At 46.9% G+C, this 18123-nt stretch overlaps 1 protein-coding gene across 1 annotated transcript in view; it reads right to left on the minus strand.

The window, feature by feature from the left end:
* Window positions 1-558: 558 nt before the first annotated feature.
* Window positions 559-18123, minus strand: part of LOC147112368 (uncharacterized) — an 87672-nt gene continuing 70107 nt past the window's right edge. Inside the window, exon 4 of the mRNA XM_085998166.1 lies at window positions 559-631. Coding sequence (XP_085854292.1) covers window positions 559-631 — 73 coding nt within the window. The remainder of the gene's footprint in view (window positions 632-18123) is intronic.

Consider the following 18123-nt stretch of genomic DNA (forward strand, 5'->3'; position numbering starts at 1 on the left):
AGTACTGTACCTAAGTGCCAGCCTAGATTTTGTGCTCAAGTCTCTGGAGTGGGACTTAACCCATAACCTTCTGACTCAGACGTGAGTGCTACCACTTAGCTACAACACCTAATGACAATACTTGGTTACTTGGATATGCATTTGAAGTGCCGTAACCTACAAGGCTATGGACCAAGAGTTGGAAAGTGGGATTAGGCATGATAGCTCTTTTTTAGCTGCCACAGACACAATGGACCGGATGGCCTCCTTCTGTGCTGTAAATTTCTATGCTTCTATTAATATAATTCCATATATTAATGAACCCCATATTCTGCTTTACGTGAGTAAGATGATTATTTGATATTGAGTTAGACATCAGTGCGACATTGAGCTTGTGCATCTTCTGGTAAATCATTTTCAAAGGAGCGAAATCCAGTGAGCTGAAGTCGGCATCAGTTTGGGTGAGAGCCCAATTATACATTGTTGTGTTAATAACTAGACATGTTACTGACAAGGACAATATGTAGATGCATGGCTGGGCCTAATGATAGCTCTCAGCATAAGCAGTTTTTTTTATTTTCAAAGCACCAGAGGCAATCGCATTTCATATTTGGTGAAAATCCAAAATAGTTTCAAACTCATGTATGCAAAGCTGTTGAATTTAGAGATTTGTGAACTCTTTGAAATTGAGAGTCTGCAACATTCTTATTTCATGAAGGACCTATTGTCTGAGGGTAGGAAGCTAATTATGAAGACTGTTAAAATCCACTGAAGCATCTTTTAAAGTTATTGAGGTGAAAAACAAATGTTCGCTGGGGACAGACAAGCATACAGCTGGGGGAAAGTAAAACTGAAATTATCATTACGAGCTGCCCAACATAGGGCACTAAATATTACAGCAGATCTTTTAAATACCATTAAAGTATAACTATTATATCTCATTCTCAATACATTAGGGACAGGAACTTATTCTCATTGGTTAAAAGAAAGTCACGTCAATCACTGACCCAGGAGTCAAAATGGTATGCCACATAGTCACAATGTACTTAAGTGTGTTGATGCTCCAACTATTCCCTGTAAATAGATTTATATCTACCCAATGTAAATAAAGACAATGACAGCATGCATGAACCATATTTTTTCTCTAAACTGAACAAAGAAAATAATTTTAAAATGGCTTTATTCTATACCGGTTCCTATCATACCAAGCTTATTGTTTAATGTGCTATAATTTCACTGAGGGGGTGAAATTCTACAGCGCTGAAAAATGAGCGTGTGCACTGCGATGTGCGTTATACCCACGCCCGTTCAAGGAGCGTAGGGAGCACGTCAACTTGGTGCTGCATGCTAATTCTAATTATTGCCGTGCACAGCCTAGTGCTGAATGTGCTGCTCAGCAAGGGCCAAAGTTCCCAATGAATGAGGGAAGCTAGCTTGAATTAAAGCCTGTACCTCTTAAAAGCTGTCTGCATCTCTTAAAGGTGAGCTGCTTTCTGCTGATATAAAATGCTAAAAGTGCTTCAGCACTAACGCAAATGGCTTAACAGGGCAGGTTAAAGGCACCCAGGGTCTCACATGGAGTACTCAAGCTTTGTGCAGGGGGTAAACACTGGAAGAGAGGTCCTCTACCCACAAGGGGCCAGGAGGCCCTCCAGAAAGAAGGATGTGGGACCAGATCACCGAGGCGGTCACTGCCAGCAGTGCCACCCCCACCACCTGGCTCCAGTGCCCAAAGAAGTTTCATGAACTCAGACGAGTGGTCAAGGTCAGTGAATGCATCTTCAAAAGCCGTCTCTTACCAATTGCACCGCTAACCTCACACACAGTGCAAGGCACAACCCCCCCCCCATCACTCACCTACCAACAATCTCTACCAAACACAAGGCACCCTCACATGCCGAGCTTCACCTCACCCCCTTGAAGGAGATGGTGCTGACTATTCTTGGCAGGGGCATGGCTGAGCCCTTGGCCAGTGGCAGGGCTGAAAGAATACAAGATGCCGGTATCTTCATATGTTAGTCTCCTCACATCCAACGTCCCACTCATCCCACAATATCTCCTGATTTACAAGCTGCACATGCTGTAAGCATGCACCTCCTGTTTTACCCCTCTGCCCTCACCACAACTCCACCCTTGTGTCTTCCTTACATAGACACCCAAGAAATCCAGCCTGCTCAGCCAAAGGGTCAACAAGAAGAGGGAGAGGAGAGTGAAGAAGAAGAAAAAGCACCATCAATCGATTTCACACTCCCAGCCACCAGCTCCTCGAGGTCAACCAGCAAGGCCATTTACAGTCTCCCCCACTGAAAGTCAGTTGCCTTCCACAAGCCATGCTGCAGCCACTGGGTTAGCACTGCGTAACATCAGAAGGATAGGCAAAGGTACACACAAAACTGTCACTAAGGGAATGCACAAGGATGATTGGTTGATTTTGTGATGTAATATTGGATGCAAATATGGATAAAGTTGGATTGGAAAGTTTGCTTTGTGGTGGCTTTTATTTCAGTGTTGTGGCCAAGAGGACCTCTTTAAGAGGCACAGGCTAGCTTTAATTGGTGCTAGCCTCGCACAAACTTGTCCCTCTACTGAGGCGCGCAACCACTCAACAATACGTTCAGCACTGGCTGCAAGCTGCTGTCATTTAAATTAGCAGGCAGCATGAAGCTTGCTGCATCAGAAAGAAAGGTCTCAGGCCGGGTAGCCGCGCATCGCAACAGCTACACCCGTTTTCTGGCCTTATTCAATTTCTAGGACAAAATGTTTCTATTCCGTTCAGGTTGTCCATTGTGGTGGGCAATGCGCATCCAAAACAGTTCTCCTTCAGCTCCTCGCCCTACCATGGAAAGGCAAGTGTGAGATCTAGGATCAAAGTGTGAGGTGTATTTGTGGCCAAGAATTGCAGGCAGGGAGACCTCTGGCCTGCACCAACCTGTGCCTTAACACGTTTGAAGGGGAGTAGCTTCATAGCGTGCATGTGTCTTTGCCAAATCTGTTTACATGAGGACTTGGTTTAAGCCTCTAGTGACCTGTAAGCCATTGTACACATATCTGACATTGGATCTGGAATGCCAACATGGCTGGCATATTGCAAGCTGTGTTGCAAATGACCTCCTGGTATGAAGGTATCCATTGTATCAAGATGAGTGATACTTGGGATGATGGATACTGGAAGGTGTCAGCTGGAGCCTGGTTATGTGAACATGTGCTATGTCCAAGTTTGGATGCCTACTTTGATTTGGTTGTAGAGAGAAGAGTATTTGTTAATGCTCCAACTTGTGAAACCAACAGTGAGTGGCATAATGTGTGTCCATGTTGTGGCCAGGAGGACAATGATAATTGACACACATTTTATGTTGAATTGTGCTTCTCACCATGGCTTTCAGGAGGAGTTTTTGGTGTCTGCTGTCTGATTAGCAAGGGCTCAAACAATGCTTGTCAGTTGTCTATTGACAGTTCTGCAGTGATAACCCCTTTGAGTGAGATAGTAAATCAGTTTTCTTTGTGGTTGAGTTGGTTTCAGGATGACATATTGCAAGATATCCTGCAAAACACATTCTAGAATACAGATGTCCACTGTATAGCTGATGAGGAAGTTCTGACACTTGGGATAGCCAATTGAAACACAGCTGAAACCTAATGCAGCTATCACTTCCTGTTCTGGATAGCTCAGTTCCTAGCTGGGAATTACAGTAACTTGGCCCAGCATTGATAACAAACCACTGTATATGGAGAGATAACAGAGGACACCTGGTTTTTCTGTTGTAAACCCCAGGAAGCTAGTTAAAAATGGTCAAAATGAGACATGAAGATTTCACATTCCATTGAATGAATGATCCCAACCAACACCATCATCATCTTCCTTTCTTCCCTCCTTCCTTCCAGCTACTTTCCTTCCTTCCTTCCTTCTGGCTACTTTCCCTCCTTCCTTCATTCCAGCTACTTTCCTTCCTTCCTTCCTTCTGGCTACTTTCCTTCCTTCCTTCCTTCTGGCTACTTTCCTTCCTTCCTTCCTTCTGGCTACTTTCCTTCCTTCCTTCCTTCCGGCTACTTTCCTTCCTTCCTTCCGGCTACTTTCCTTCCAACAAAGAGTTGGAATAAACGGCTCTTTTTCCGAGTGGCAGGCAGTGACTAGTGGGGAACTGCAGGGATCGGTGCTAGGACCCCAGCTATTCACAATATATATTAATGATCTAGACGAGGGAACTAGATGTAATATCTCCAAGTTTGCAGATGACACAAAGCTGGCTGGGCGTGTGTGCTGTGAGGAGGATGCCGAGAAACTCCAGTATGATTTGGACAGGTTGGGTGATTGGGCAGAAGCATGGCAGATGCAGTATAATGTGGATAAATGCGAGGTTATTCACTTTGGTGGCAAAAACAGGAAGGCAGATTATTATCTGAACAGCAATAGATTGGGAGAAGGGGAAGTGCAACGAGACCTGGGTGTCCTTATGCACCAGTCGCTGAAGGTAAGCATGCAGGTGCAGCAGGCGGTTAAGAAGGCAAATGGTATGTTGGCCTTCATAGCGAGAGGGTTCGAGTACAAGAACAAGGATGTCTTGCTGCAGTTGTACAGGGCCTTGGTGAGACCACACCTTGAGTATTGTGTGCAGTTTGGTCGCCTTATCTGAGGAAGGATGTTCTTGCCATGGAGGGAGTGCAGTGAAGATTCACCAGACTGATACCTGGGATGGCAGGAATGACGTATGAGGAGAGATTGGGTCGATTGGGCTTATACTCGCTGGAGTTTAGAAGAATGAGAGGGGATCTCAGTGAAACATAAAATTCTAACAGGACTGGACAAACTGGATGCAGGAAGGATGTTCCCGATGGCCAGGGAGTCCAGAACCAGGGGTCACAGTCTAAGGATAAGGAGTAAGCCATTTAGGACAGAGATGAGGAGGAATTTCTTCACCCAGAGAGTGGTGAACCTGTGGAATTCACTACCACAGAAGGCAGTGGAGGCCAATTCATTAAATATATTCAAGAAGGAGTTGGATATATTTCTTAAGGCTAAAGGGATCAAGGGATATGGGGAGAAGGCAGGGACAGGGTACTGAAATTGGATGATCAGCCATGGTCTCATTGAATGGTGGAGCAGGCTCGAGGGGCCGAATGGCCTACTCCTGCTCCTATCTTCTATGTTTCTATGTTTCCTTCCTTCCTTATGGCTACCCACCTTCCTTCCTTCCTTCCTTCCTTCCTCCCTCCCTCCCTCCCTTCCTTCCTCCCTTCCTCCCTCCCTTCCTTCCTCCCTCCCTCCCTCTCTCCCTCCCTTCCTTCCTTCCTTCCTTCCTGTGTGTGAATGGAAAAAGATAGAGACCCAATTAGTTAGATAAGGTAGATGAGATGAATGGGCTCCTACCTTATTTATGGTTAAACAGAAAATTTTGTTTCAATTTTCAATTTATTTGATCTGAGAATTGCCATGAAATCTTCATGTAAAAAATTATGCTTGCGCAATGGCAAATGTTTAAAAGTTTAGTTTCATTAATTATTGAAGTTTAAATCAGTCTATGAGCTTATAATTCCAAAAGCATAAGTGTGAAGCAACTGAATATGCATAAGAGTGCCAGCATAAACATGAAGAAAAGTTTATTAATATTAAATGCTATTTAATACAGATCTATTTCAATACAGACTTAAATGTTAGCTGCAAGAGGATTTGCAGCTCAAAACTCTTTAATGCCTCAACTTTAATTGTTAAACCAAGATCTAATGCTACAAAATGTGACAATCACTTTATATGTAGCCAATCCAAGAAGTACACAGTGAGTAATGTTCCCTCTAATGTTTTTTTGGGCCGCGCGGCCCATTCAAAATTCCGCGCATGTGAGGTTTTTCCATTTAAAAGCCGGTGAACCGGCTGCACGGGAGCTGCAGAGCGGCAACTCTGAACACAATTTTGAGCCTAAAATTCCCCAATCTTTTGCACCTACTTCGGGCGAATTGTGCCGAAAAATCCAGCGCAATCAAACATAAACTTCAGGCCACTGTGTATTTCTTGTAAAAATACTGCCGTAGATATTTCCTGTGAAGCTCCCATGTGCCAATATCCATTTGGAGTTCTTCATCACTCCCAACAAATAGAAAAATGAGGAAGAGTAACTGGGCATTTGACTAATAAACCTGTTCTTTCCATGAACTCTGCCCAATTTATTTCATCTCCTGAATGGAGATAAATAAATAGTTAAAGCTTCCAAGGAGATGAAAGTTTGCGAAATGTTTCAATTCCCCTCGAGGTAATCTGGCAAAATTCCAGGATTAGTCGAACATTGCAGCCCACATTACTCAAATCTGACCAGTTGCATTCCTTAGATGACATTTCTATGGCCCCATTAACACAGGAACTGTTTTACTCCACAGAGTATGTGATCACCTCTGTCTATACTTCTCCTCCTAATAACCTTGAATCCCATACTTAACCCAGCTCATTTAAACAAGTTCATTTTCATAGCATTCCACTACTATTACATGGAAGGAGATGAAATGATAATCTTCTAATCTCCAGTCACATTTAAAGTTTGTTAATTTTGTTCGCTAGTTCTACGATCAATGTCTGAGTCACATTACTTACTTAAGCCTACGGTAAACTTTGTTACTAAGGGGAAGCATCAGGGCAATAATACTAACTGGGCACATACACATCACTTTTAGGCAATAAAGTGTGGTTGCATTTACTTCAACTATGTCCAGAGTTTTCTCCTGATGGTGCAGAATAAAGTTCAAGTAAATCAAAGGATGCAGGTCTATAGTAGTTTATGCAGAGAGCAATGTCGGTGATGGTGTATTGGGCCACTGCATAGTGCAAACGTAAGTGGGACTGCTAAGGCATTGAGCAGATGTGGCACTTAGCGAAAGGTCTTGTCTAAGGGGTGATCGCATTGAGGTGTTTAAGGTAATTAAAGGAGTTGATAGGGTAGAGAGAGAGGAACTATTTCCTCTGATGGGAGAGTCCAGAACAAGAGGGTATAACCTTAAAATTAGAGCTAGGCCGTTCAAGGGTGATGTCAGGAAACACTTCTTCACACAAAGGGTAGTGGAATTCTGGAATTCTCTCCCCCAAAAAGCTGTTGGCCGTGATTTTTATTCTCGAGGCGGGTTGGAGTCAGGTTGCATGGTGGGCGGGTACCGGATCAGCTGCTGATGTCCGATTTTAATTAAATCAGCTTGTTGATTTCATTGGGGCACGCTGGCCGGTCCACTGAGTGGGATCGGGTCGGCTGGCCACCTCTGATGACGTCATCATAGCAGCTGCTTTTAAAGCTCCCATTCAGCCTAAGCCTTTCTCTTCTGCATTTTGCTAGTCTGTGATATTGCTACAACCACAATGACTTCCAGAGGCAAGGCAGCTCCACGCTTTAATGATGAATCTCTCCATGCTCTTGCCGATGCTGTGAGAGGGCGCAGGGAGATTCTCTTCCCTCCTGATGGCCGGAGGAAGTCTCCTCAGCAGACCAAGGCAGTCTGGCTGTGTATTGCTGAGGAGGTCAGTGCAAGGTCCATATGTTCACACTCATGGATCCAGTGCCGAAAAAGATTTAATGATCTTGTGCAAACATCAAAAGTAAGTAGCCCATCACACTTACCTTCAATCTGCTTCCCTCCTCTTCTCATGACCAGCACTCTGCGTTGTAAGCCTGCTCCTCCACATCCCACTTTACCCTTACTTACCTTGCACCTGTACCTATCCATCTCTGTCTCTGTACTGAATCACTTCAGCATCTTGCCTATGCACCCCTTAGACTCGCTCTCACTGTCATGCAGTGCCACCAACTAACAATGCACAGGGAGCAAGCTTTCTCTTGGCACCTCACCCCATCTTCCCATCTTCATCTCCCTCAAAGCTTCTATGGTAGGGATTCTTCACACTCACTCCATCACTGTGGTTGAAACTCTGCTTGTGTCCCTCCTTGCAGGAAAAGATAGCCCACAATAAGAGGGAAAGAGCAATGACTGGAGGAAGCCCACCAACCCTAGCAACCTTGACAAGTACTGAGGAGGCTACACACAAAATTGTTGGTGGTGGTGGCGAGGATCTGGAAGTGGGCGATGCTGAGGCGGGCACACTAGAGTAAGCTGGTGACATAATAGAGTTTCATCCCTCTCAGTGACATTTAGTGATTGACTGCAATGGCATTTCATGCTCATAGAGAATCGCTTTGTATCATCTGCACAAAAGGCTGTGTCTGCTACATCAATATCAGATATTTAAATCATGCCTTTACTCTTCCACAGGACCATCGAGCGCCCCCCTCCCCACGATCCAGACGACTCCTCAGAGGAACCTGAAGCCTCTGAGGGAGCAGCTTCATCAGGACTCCGCACACCCAGCACCAGCGCAGCAACGCACACCTCGGTGGGGCCCTCGCGAGTTAGAGTAGTGTTGCCACCTGGTCTATCACAGCGCACAAGTGAGCATCAACAGATGGCGGAGACAGCAACAGCAGTGGATAGTCCTTGGTGGAGGTCGCAGCAATCTCCTAGCTCTGCTGAGCTGCATGCAGACGCTGTGCCTCTGGGGCCATCCAGAAAAAGAGTGGTTCGGGAAATACAGGAACAAGTGCAGGAGTTTCTGGAAGGGTTTGCCTCCAGGGTTAGTACGAGTGTGGATAGAGTGGAGGAGTCCATCTCTAACATCAGCACTGCCGTGGTATAGGCAATGGTGCATAAGCACACACTGGATAGGATGGCAACCTCCATGGATAGAATGGCAACCTCCATGAAAGGCTGGCTACCACCATGAAGGAAATGAGTCGCCAGAGTCAGGAAAACATGGTGACTGTTCAGACTAGATTGTCATCTCTGGAGGAGAGATGTGCAACTATTGAGCAGAGAGACCAGAGCTTCATGGACGTCCTTGTGATGAGGACTGCCAGTGCAGATACTGGTCCTCACGGCCCCCCTGATGTGCAGCAAGGTGCTTTCCAGCCACTTGCCAGCACTGAGGTGCGGCTGACCCATGAGAGGGATGTTGTTGGCAGGACGCAAGGAAGTGTGGGCTCCTCTCAAAGCGCTCACGTGGTCATGCCACTGCAGAGCCCTCGGTCAGAGGCTCACTTTGCAGTGCCAACTGAGATGACCATTTCAGCCCCTGCACAGCCGCAGGAAGATCAGACCATTGAAGAGCCCTCCCAGGCTCCCAAACCCAGAGGATGCCCGCCAAAGGCATGTAAGCAGGTGCAGCATGCTAGTCAGCAAGATGCCTCTACATCTGCTGAAGCCACAGGGGTAGCACCACGTAGAAGCATGCGTAAGAGAAAGATTAAGCACATATAGTCACAAGGGGACTCACGTGGGTGTTTTGTCTTTTTTTTCATGATGTTCTTGGTTTGTGATGCTTTTGTCATGTCGAAAATAAAAATTATGGCAAACAGTTGATTGTGTGGCCTGTGTGTTCTGGGAAATGACAAATGCGCATTGTACTGGCCGCACTAGCCGTGCTCCTATCTAGCTATCCAGCAAGTTAAACACTCATTCAAAATAATTCTTCTGAAGCCTTTTGCTGTTTGAAGCCTTTACTTGAACAAATTTGTGAAACTGTAAACAAAGACAAAGTATGTTTTGTACATAAACTGAGTACTACACATTCGATATTACACAAGATATAAACATATTTACAACAGTAGAATAGACTAATTGTATAACTAACTAACATTTGAACTTACTTCTGTAACTATTAAATATTAACCTTTTATAAACATAGTATTATCAAAATATTACTCTGACAACATTACTGTTATGCTAAGAACTAAAGATACTCACAGATATTGTGCTTGGCCTAACATATGAAGTCAGATTACATTGGATTGTAAGACCCTTATGGAATCCTCCATTACGGCCAGGTTCTTCCTGGAATTCTACTTCCTGTGTTACACAGGAAGAAAGGAACAAAGGTCAAATGACCTCACACAGGAAGAAAGATCAGATGACCTTTCCAGCAGACAAACTGTTAACACAATAACCACCACCAGAGGGTGCTATCTGCACGCATAAAATGTTCATTGGTCCAGAACACTCCCCGTCTGGGGTCGTTAACGACTCCACATAGTCCGAACTCTACTTGTCACTGGAGTCCTCTGGCGACAAAAGAAGAACCACCTCAGAGACGGTCTGTCGGTGTCGATGATAGGATGCAGCTTCCGTAGACTGCTGTGAGGGGGTAGGTTGCGTTCTGCTACGCACAGTTCCAATCTGGGTATGGTGAGGTCTGGCTGGGGCGCCAACTTGCCTCTATCAAAGACGAAGCCGATTTTGCTTTGTCCTTCTTGAGTGGTGACCTTCAGATAAGCCACACTTGCAATGGCCTTAGCGGATGCGTCTGCAAAGACACAAAGCTCTTTGAATTGGGCATTTAAGGGAGAGAAAGACGAGTAGCAGCGAGGTATTTGGATCTCCTGTAAGTATTGGAGTGAGTCTCTCCATCTGTCCCACTCTGCTTCCATCTCTTCAGGGAGAGGTGAATCCCACTCTTCAGCACGTGTGGAGAGTTCCCTGAGGAGCAGCCTGCCTTGTATGGTGACAGGGGCTAAGAAGCCGAGAGGGTCGTATAGGCTGTTGACTGTAGAGAGCACTCCTCTACGTGTGAAGGGTTTCTTGGCGTCTAGGACTTGGAACATGAACGTGTCTGTTGCTATGTTCCACGACACCCCTAGGCTATGCTGTAGGGGGAGGTCATCAGTGAAGAGGTCTAGGTCCTTGACGTCCTTAGCACGATCTTCAGGGGGGAATGCCTCCATCACTGCTGGTCTGTTAGAGGCTATCTTATGCAGCCTGATGTTGGATAGTGCAAGTAGTTCCTGGGCTCGTCCGAGGGTACTGATGGCCTCTGCTTCGGTCGGGAATGACTTCAGTGTGTCGTCGACGTAGAACTCTCGTTCGATGAACCCTCTCACATCACTGCCAAAGTCGTCGTCTTCTTCCTTGGCAGCCCTCCTTAGTCCGTATATGGCGACAGCAGGGGATGGGCTATTCCCAAAGACATGGACACGCATTCTGTAGTCCACAATGTCTCTATTGGGGTCATTGTCCCGATACCACAGGAAGCGGAGGAAGTCTCTGTGGTCTTCTTTCACCACGAAGCAATGAAACATGTGCTGGATATCGGCAGTGATGGCGACGGGCTCTTTCCTGAATCTCATGAGCACTCCCAAGAGGCTGTTGTTAAGATCGGGCCCTGTGAGGAGTACGTCGTTGAGAGAGATGCCCTGATATGGTGCACTGGAATCAAACACCATGCGGATCTGTCTACTGCATGGGGTAAGGTAGCTTGGACGACCATTCTCCAAGATGGAAGTCTTGAGTGTGCTCACCTGAGATGGCTTGTTCTCTAGTGTGCGATGTCCTACGGGGTACACATTAACGAGGCATATCTTGGAGCATGCTCTTGCGCTCACTCCTTCTCCACACACCTCGGTGCACCTGGATGTAATCTCTGGACCAGCGGCTCCCTCTCTCTCCCCGCCGTGCTCTGATGCGGGAGGAGGCGTTTCTGACTTCCAAGGACCTGGGCCTGGGTGTAGTGCTGAAACATGCCGATCACTTTCACATTCAGTGCATTTTGCATCCACCTTGCAGTTCTTGGCGAGATGGCTCGTGGACAAGCAGCACCTGAAACATATAGAGTTCTCTTTAAGATATTGTTTCCGATCTTCCAGGGACACCTCCCTGAAGCCTCTGCACTTCTTTAAAGGATGGGGCTTGTTGTGGATAGGGCATTGTTTGCTCATATCCTCAGGTTTCTTCTGAATCTTTGTGTGCTCAGTTGAGGACACTTGCATTCTGTGGACAGATATTGGTGTCTTTCCATGTCTGTCGAACTTGTCTCTTCTGGCAAGTGCTGGGTGGGAGGAGAAGAAGTTGAAGCTGGGGTCGTTCCTGGCTTTGGCTTCTTTACGGATGAATTTAACGAACGCAGAGAATGGTGGGAACGCCACGTTGTGCTTTAGCTTGAACTTTGATCCAAACGTTATCCACTTCTCCTGCAGGTTAAATGGAAGCTTCTCAATGATGGGACTTACCCCTCTGGAAGTGTCTAAGTACGATAGACCAGGTAGGTAGCCGTCCTGCTTTGCGGCTTCGAGTTCCGACAGCAGATCTCCAAGGTCGCGGAGCTTCTGGGGTTCCTTACTCGTCAACCTCAGAAAGTTCTCCAACCTGTCAAAGAGAGCCCTTTCAATGGCTTCGGGCGAGCTGTAGCTTTCTTCCAGCCTCACCCAAGCCTTCTTCAACCCCTCTGGCAGCTGCCCCACATTGGCCGCTTTTATCCTGCAGACCTGTCCGGCGGACTCTGGGCCGAGCCATTTGATAAGGAGGCCGAGCTCTTCTCCTGCCAACAGGTCTAAGCCCGATATGGCATCGTGGAAGCAGGACTTCCAAGCCCGATAATTCTCCGGCCTGTCATCAAACTTGATTAACCCCGAAGTCACCAGCTGGGTGCGTGCAAGGTATTTGGCGAGGTTGTAGGTGCTGGGACCTGGGCCAGGGTTGCCTTGGCTGGGGGCTCTGTTGGGGGTCTCAAGGAACCGAGAGGGGATTTGCCTCTGACTTTCTCTATTCGGCGTCCTGTTCCTTTGCACCGTGTCTTCCGTTCTGCTGGCGGAGACTCTGCGGCTTGAGGCACGCCGTCTGCTTTGACCTTGGTTTGGCAACTTGTGGCATGTTATACGAAGTGTTTGCCTCTGTAGAGATGTGCGGGCCTCCATCCCTTTCTCCTGTAAACTGTATGTCAGCATGGTCGCTCACGTAATCTATGGTGCGCTGTCGTGGACTCTGCCATGGAACGGGGATTAAAGGTTTGTAAGCTGTCTCGGGAACAGCTCCCTCCAAAATTGCCTCGAATACTTGTGTCTCAGCTAATGCAGCATCTATCTCTTTTTGTTGCTGCAGAGCCCCTAATGTGGCTTGGAGACGGGCCTGTTCAGCCTGGTGTTCCACTTGGTGATGGGCCTGTTCCGCTTGGAATTCAGCTTGGAGTCGGGCCTGTTCTGCTTGGAGCCGGGCCTGTTCTGCTTGGGGTTCAGCTTGGAGACGGGCCTGACTTACTTTTATTTCTATTTCACTGTCCGTATGCGCAGCTCTGGCTTGAGCTGCTACTTGTTTAGCCCGTGCTTTGGCGAGGGCTATGCTTACTCTAGAACCACCCGATGACCGTGAGCCAACTTGCGACCTATAGTAACCGGTGCTTATAGACCGATTGTCACGTTCTACAGTTTCGTTTGCCTGTTTAAGGTCTTCTACTTGCTGCAAAGCATTTTCATTATTATCTTCTGACATGTTGATGTGAGGTAGATGTGCTCTATGAGGTTAAGGCTTACTCTGGGCTTCTCCTGCTCCGCTCTTCACAGCTAGCCGTATTGCTATCTTTTCACTGATATCTTTTCACTGATATCTTTTAACTGTACTGGCCACGCTAGACGTGCTCCTATCTAGCTATCCAGCAAGTTAAACACTCATTCAAAATAATTCTTCTGAAGACTTTTGCTGTTTGAAGCCTTTACTTGAACAAATTTGTGAAACTGTAAACAAAGACAAAGTATGTTTTGTACATAAACTGAGCACTACACATTCGATATTACACAAGATATAAACATATTTACAACAGTAGAATAGACTAATTGTATAACTAACTAACATTTGAACTAACTTCTGTAACTATTAAATATTAACCTTTTATAAACATAGTATTATCAAAATATTACTCTGACAACATTGCTATTATGCTAAGAACTAAAGATACTCACAGATATTGCGCTTGGCCTAACATATGAAGTCAGATTACATTGGATTGTAAGACCCTTATGGAATCCTCCATTACTGCCAGGTTCTTCCTGGAATTCTACTTCCTGTGCTACACAGGAAGAAAGGAACAAAGGTCAAATGACCTCACACAGGAAGAAAGATCAGATGACCTTTCCAGCATACAAACTGTTAACACAATAACCACCACCAGAGGGTGCTATCTGCACACAAAATGTTCATTGGTCCAGAACACGCATTGAGGCCTCAGGGCGACATGCTTTTGTAATGCTGATGGTGGAAGTGATGGGAAATAACCGGGTATAGCAGAGATGATGTATGACGTTGGACAAATGTCGTCTACAATTACAGAGTCATATGGTAGCCACCTATGGTTGAAGAGTAGGCTTATGTGATTGTGGCATGGCAGTGTGCATACCCTGCTTGACGGGCAGCAGTGAACGGGAGAGATGCTGCACTGGTCACAACAGGGCATGTAAGGTGCCCCTCATCCTCCTCCGCCCCCTCTTCCGAGGAAGATCTGCACTGAGCCACATGGCTGCTGTTCCTCTGATTATGAGGACCAGGATGAGAGGACATAAATTTTTCCCATCCTTTTGCTATAGATTTCATTTGAGGCAACAAGCTTGCAAGCGCACAGTCGAAGTGGCCTGAAATTATTCCATTTAGGTCACGCTGCAGATGGGTGTCAGCTTGAACAGTCATAAGGTCAGTAGATGTGCAAAATCTTATTCCAAACCTACAACAGCAAAGTTGTTGCACTTGAATGTCAGCCATATTTCAGGGCGCTTTTAAAGTGCTCCACCAATGAATACAAATCATGTTCTCCAGCAACTCATCTCCTTGAAGCTGACCTGTTTCTGACAAGATGGGAAGCAAGAGCCAGAAGCACAAAAATGGGAAACTGTAGGGGGTTTCTCTTGCTCGTTCTGGTCTCCTACCAGGCTTCGTGCAATAATTACCCTTGAGTGGTTCGACCCACTCTTCCCTACGGTTCTAGACCTTGGACTTAGGTGCAGGGAACTGTAGTGCAGAGAAAGACTCAATAGACCAGGTTGAATAGCACGAAATGGATGCTTTTATTATTAAACAGTTTGCAGCATTACAAAATACATGTCATAAGCACAAATCAAAGCGACTACAAGCATGCACATATCTATAAACTTGATTCCATGGAAATGGGAAACACACGGCACATCGAAGAAGGGGAAACACATTACGATTACCCTTACCCTCTCCCTCCCCTTAGACCTAAACTAAGTTTCGACTTGAGGAACTCGGGATCATGCTCACCACTTTCAGATTCGCAAAAGAGGGGGTTCGCAGCCTTTCGGCACAGCTTTCCGTCGTCACGTGGATTTGGAAACTTCTGGCGCAGCTTGTTTTTCTCTCTCTCTCAGGCGATGAGGCAGTGGACACAGCCTTGATGAGCGCTCGTCAAGGATGGATCAGTTAAAGCTGTTGTGGATTTGGATACATGGGGAAGTCTCTGCCACCGATGTGAGGTTGAATAACTGGATGCACATGGGAGAGTCCAGTGAGGAAAACCCTGAGAATGGGATGTTGAGGCACGGGAGTGCTAGGCCCAGAATGTCCTTTTCCTCCGGCCTGGATCGTCGGTTTTCCTGAGGGTGTCTTCTTCTTCGGCCTGGGTCATCGATGATCTCCCGACAACGGTACCCGGGCCACCCTCGTCGTCTTCCCGTCGTGGCCGAGCCTTGTCTGGCTGAACACCGACCACGTTGTCCTTTTCCGAAATGTTCGTCCGAAGCGTCGTTAAAAGAAGAAACGTCCTGATCGAATTCCGAAGCTACCGAGGTAGAAGAGGCGCCGATGGACTTTTCAAAATCCATAGTTATACCCCTTTTGGGCCAGTCTTATCTCCGCCAGGTCATAGTCCAGTCTTTGTAATATTTTTGGCGGGCAGAAATCTCTGCAGGGGCGCTTTGTCTTGTAACGGGAGCCGGTGATAGCTTAACTGGCTTCCTGGCGATAATGTCTTTTACTTTGTCACCGTAACTCGGTTCGCATATTGATCGGTCTGGAGATTTCCCTTGATGGCTGTTAAACGGTTTTTCCTTTGTACATTAAATGGGTTTAAGTGTTCATTCATTGTCCGCCCATATCTTGATGGGCCCCATCCTGTTGCCTGAAACTGTCTTGTACTTAGAATCCAATTGAATATGTCTGCCCATTTCCCTGAGTTTCGGTTTCCGATACTGGCTTTTGCAGGCTTACTGTTCTCAATCCACAAGCCTGTCTGGCTTGCAGTAACAGAAATCAAATGGTCCAAGAAACTGATCACGAGGTCCGGCGGCATTTTGTATGCCCTTTTATCAAAGGTTTTATCTGTACAAGCTTCTTTTGGTCAATAAAGCTGTATTATTAATCCTGTTATCTCGTGTGATTATATAATGAAAATTTTCGAATCTTACAAAACCTCTGTCAAAATAGATTTGCAAGGCAGTTAACAGGCTCTTAACTGCCTTAACTATGTGTCCCACCGGTTCCAGTCTGGTCGGTTTGGGAGCAGCTGAACAGACACGAAAATCATGTGGAGGCGGGATGGAGGCAGGTTGAGTGTCTGAAGCAATTTTTCTGATTTTTCATTGCAGACCCGCCTCCTCAGGGCTATTAAAATTGAGCCCATTGAGTCTGCGGGCCGATTGAAAATTTCAAAAATGAGATTGATAAATTTTTGTTAGGCAAGGATATTAAGGGTTACGGAATCAAGACGGGTAGATGGAGTTAAGATACAGATCAGCCACGATCTAATTGAATGGTGGAACAGGCTCGAGGGGCTGAATGGCCTACTCCTGTTCCTATGCTCTTATGTGAGCCTGGCATATGGCAACTGACTGCCTGTAAAGGTGTTTCAGCAAGGACTTCTTTTGACTCATTATCACAGACTTGCTTTGCCATGGGAAGTGTTGGGTCTCCTCCTCCACCATTGTAAGATACCCTAGTCGTGTATATACATATACTAGCTGGGGGAGCCCAGCTTTGCCAGGGCTGTTTTGGGCCGGGCGGTTTAAATCGAGTCCCAGGCTTTGGGGCCTCTCTGTGTCCCTCTGTGAATCTGCTGCCGGACACATTTTAAATCGAGTCCCAGGCTTTTGGCCCTGTCTCTGTGTCCCTCTCTCAATCTGCTGCCGGCAACATTTCTACCTTTAATACCTTGAAAGATGAAAGCGAAAGTACTTATAAAATGTTTTTGGTAAATCTTATGTTATTTTTAAAGTGATACTAACTTTTTCGAAGCTGGATTAGCAGATTTTGAGCTGGAAGTAAATGGGTTTTTTAGCTTGAGGCAATGGCTGCCAGATCCCTGAGATGAAAACGATTAGTCCCGCCCATAGTCGCAGCGATTGGCCAACCATCAGGCGACTGAACTGTAGGATTGGTCAGTCGTGCCGGCACAGGATTGGTTGACCTTGACGCCAGTCAATCAATGCTACTTAGCAGACAATGAGTTTAATCTTGAAGGTTTTTTGCATAACGCGCGAACAATTGTTGTCCGGCCAAAACGTAAATACGCTTAGGACGATTCTGGAATCGTCAGCTTTCTTTCGACATAACGCACGTGTAGGTACGCTCTATAACTTTCGAGTTAATTCAAGACAGACAGACAGACGGAATGACAGACAGAAGTATCCTTTTATATATATAGACTAGCTGGGGGTGCCGAGGCTTTTTTGAGGGCATGTTGTTGTTGGAAGAGAGAGAGAGAGCGACTGGGGGGCGGAAGAGAGAGAGAGAGCAACTGGGGGGGTGGGGGGCGGCAGAGAGAGAGAGAGCGACTGGGCGGGGGGAAGAGAGAGAGCGCAAGTGGGGGGGAAGAGAGAGCGCGAGTGGGGGGAAGAGAGAGAGCGAGTGGGGGGGGAAGAGAGAGAGCGAGTGGGGGGGAAAGAGAAAGCGAGGGGGGGGAAGAGAGAGAGCGACTGGGGGGGGAAGTGAGAGAGCGACTGGGGGGGAAGAGAGAGAGCGACTGGGGGGGAAGAGAGAGAGCGACTGGGGGGGAAGAGAGAGAGCGACTGGGGGGGAAGAGAGAGAGCGAGTGGGGTGGAAGAGAGAGAGCGAGTGGGGGGAAGAGAGAGAGCGAGTGGGGTGGAAGAGAGAGAGCGAGTGGGGGGGAAGAGAGAGAGCGAGTGGGGGGAAGAGAGAGAGCGAGTGGGGGGAAGAGAGAGAGCGAGTGGGGGGAAGAGAGAGAGCGAGTGGGGGAAGAGAGAGAGCGAGTGGGGGGAAGAGAGAGAGCGGAGTGGGGGGAAGAGAGAGAGCGAGTGGGGGGCGGCAGAGAGAGAGAGAGCGACTGGCGGGGGGGAAGAGAGAGAGCACAAGTGGGGGGGAAGAGAGAGCACGAGTGGGGGGAAGAGAGAGAGCGAGTGG

Source organism: Somniosus microcephalus, chromosome 9, assembly GCF_052327205.1.
Source record: "Somniosus microcephalus isolate GS21.2 chromosome 9, FLI_Smic_1.0, whole genome shotgun sequence".
Classification (NCBI taxonomy): Eukaryota; Metazoa; Chordata; class Chondrichthyes; order Squaliformes; family Somniosidae; genus Somniosus; species Somniosus microcephalus.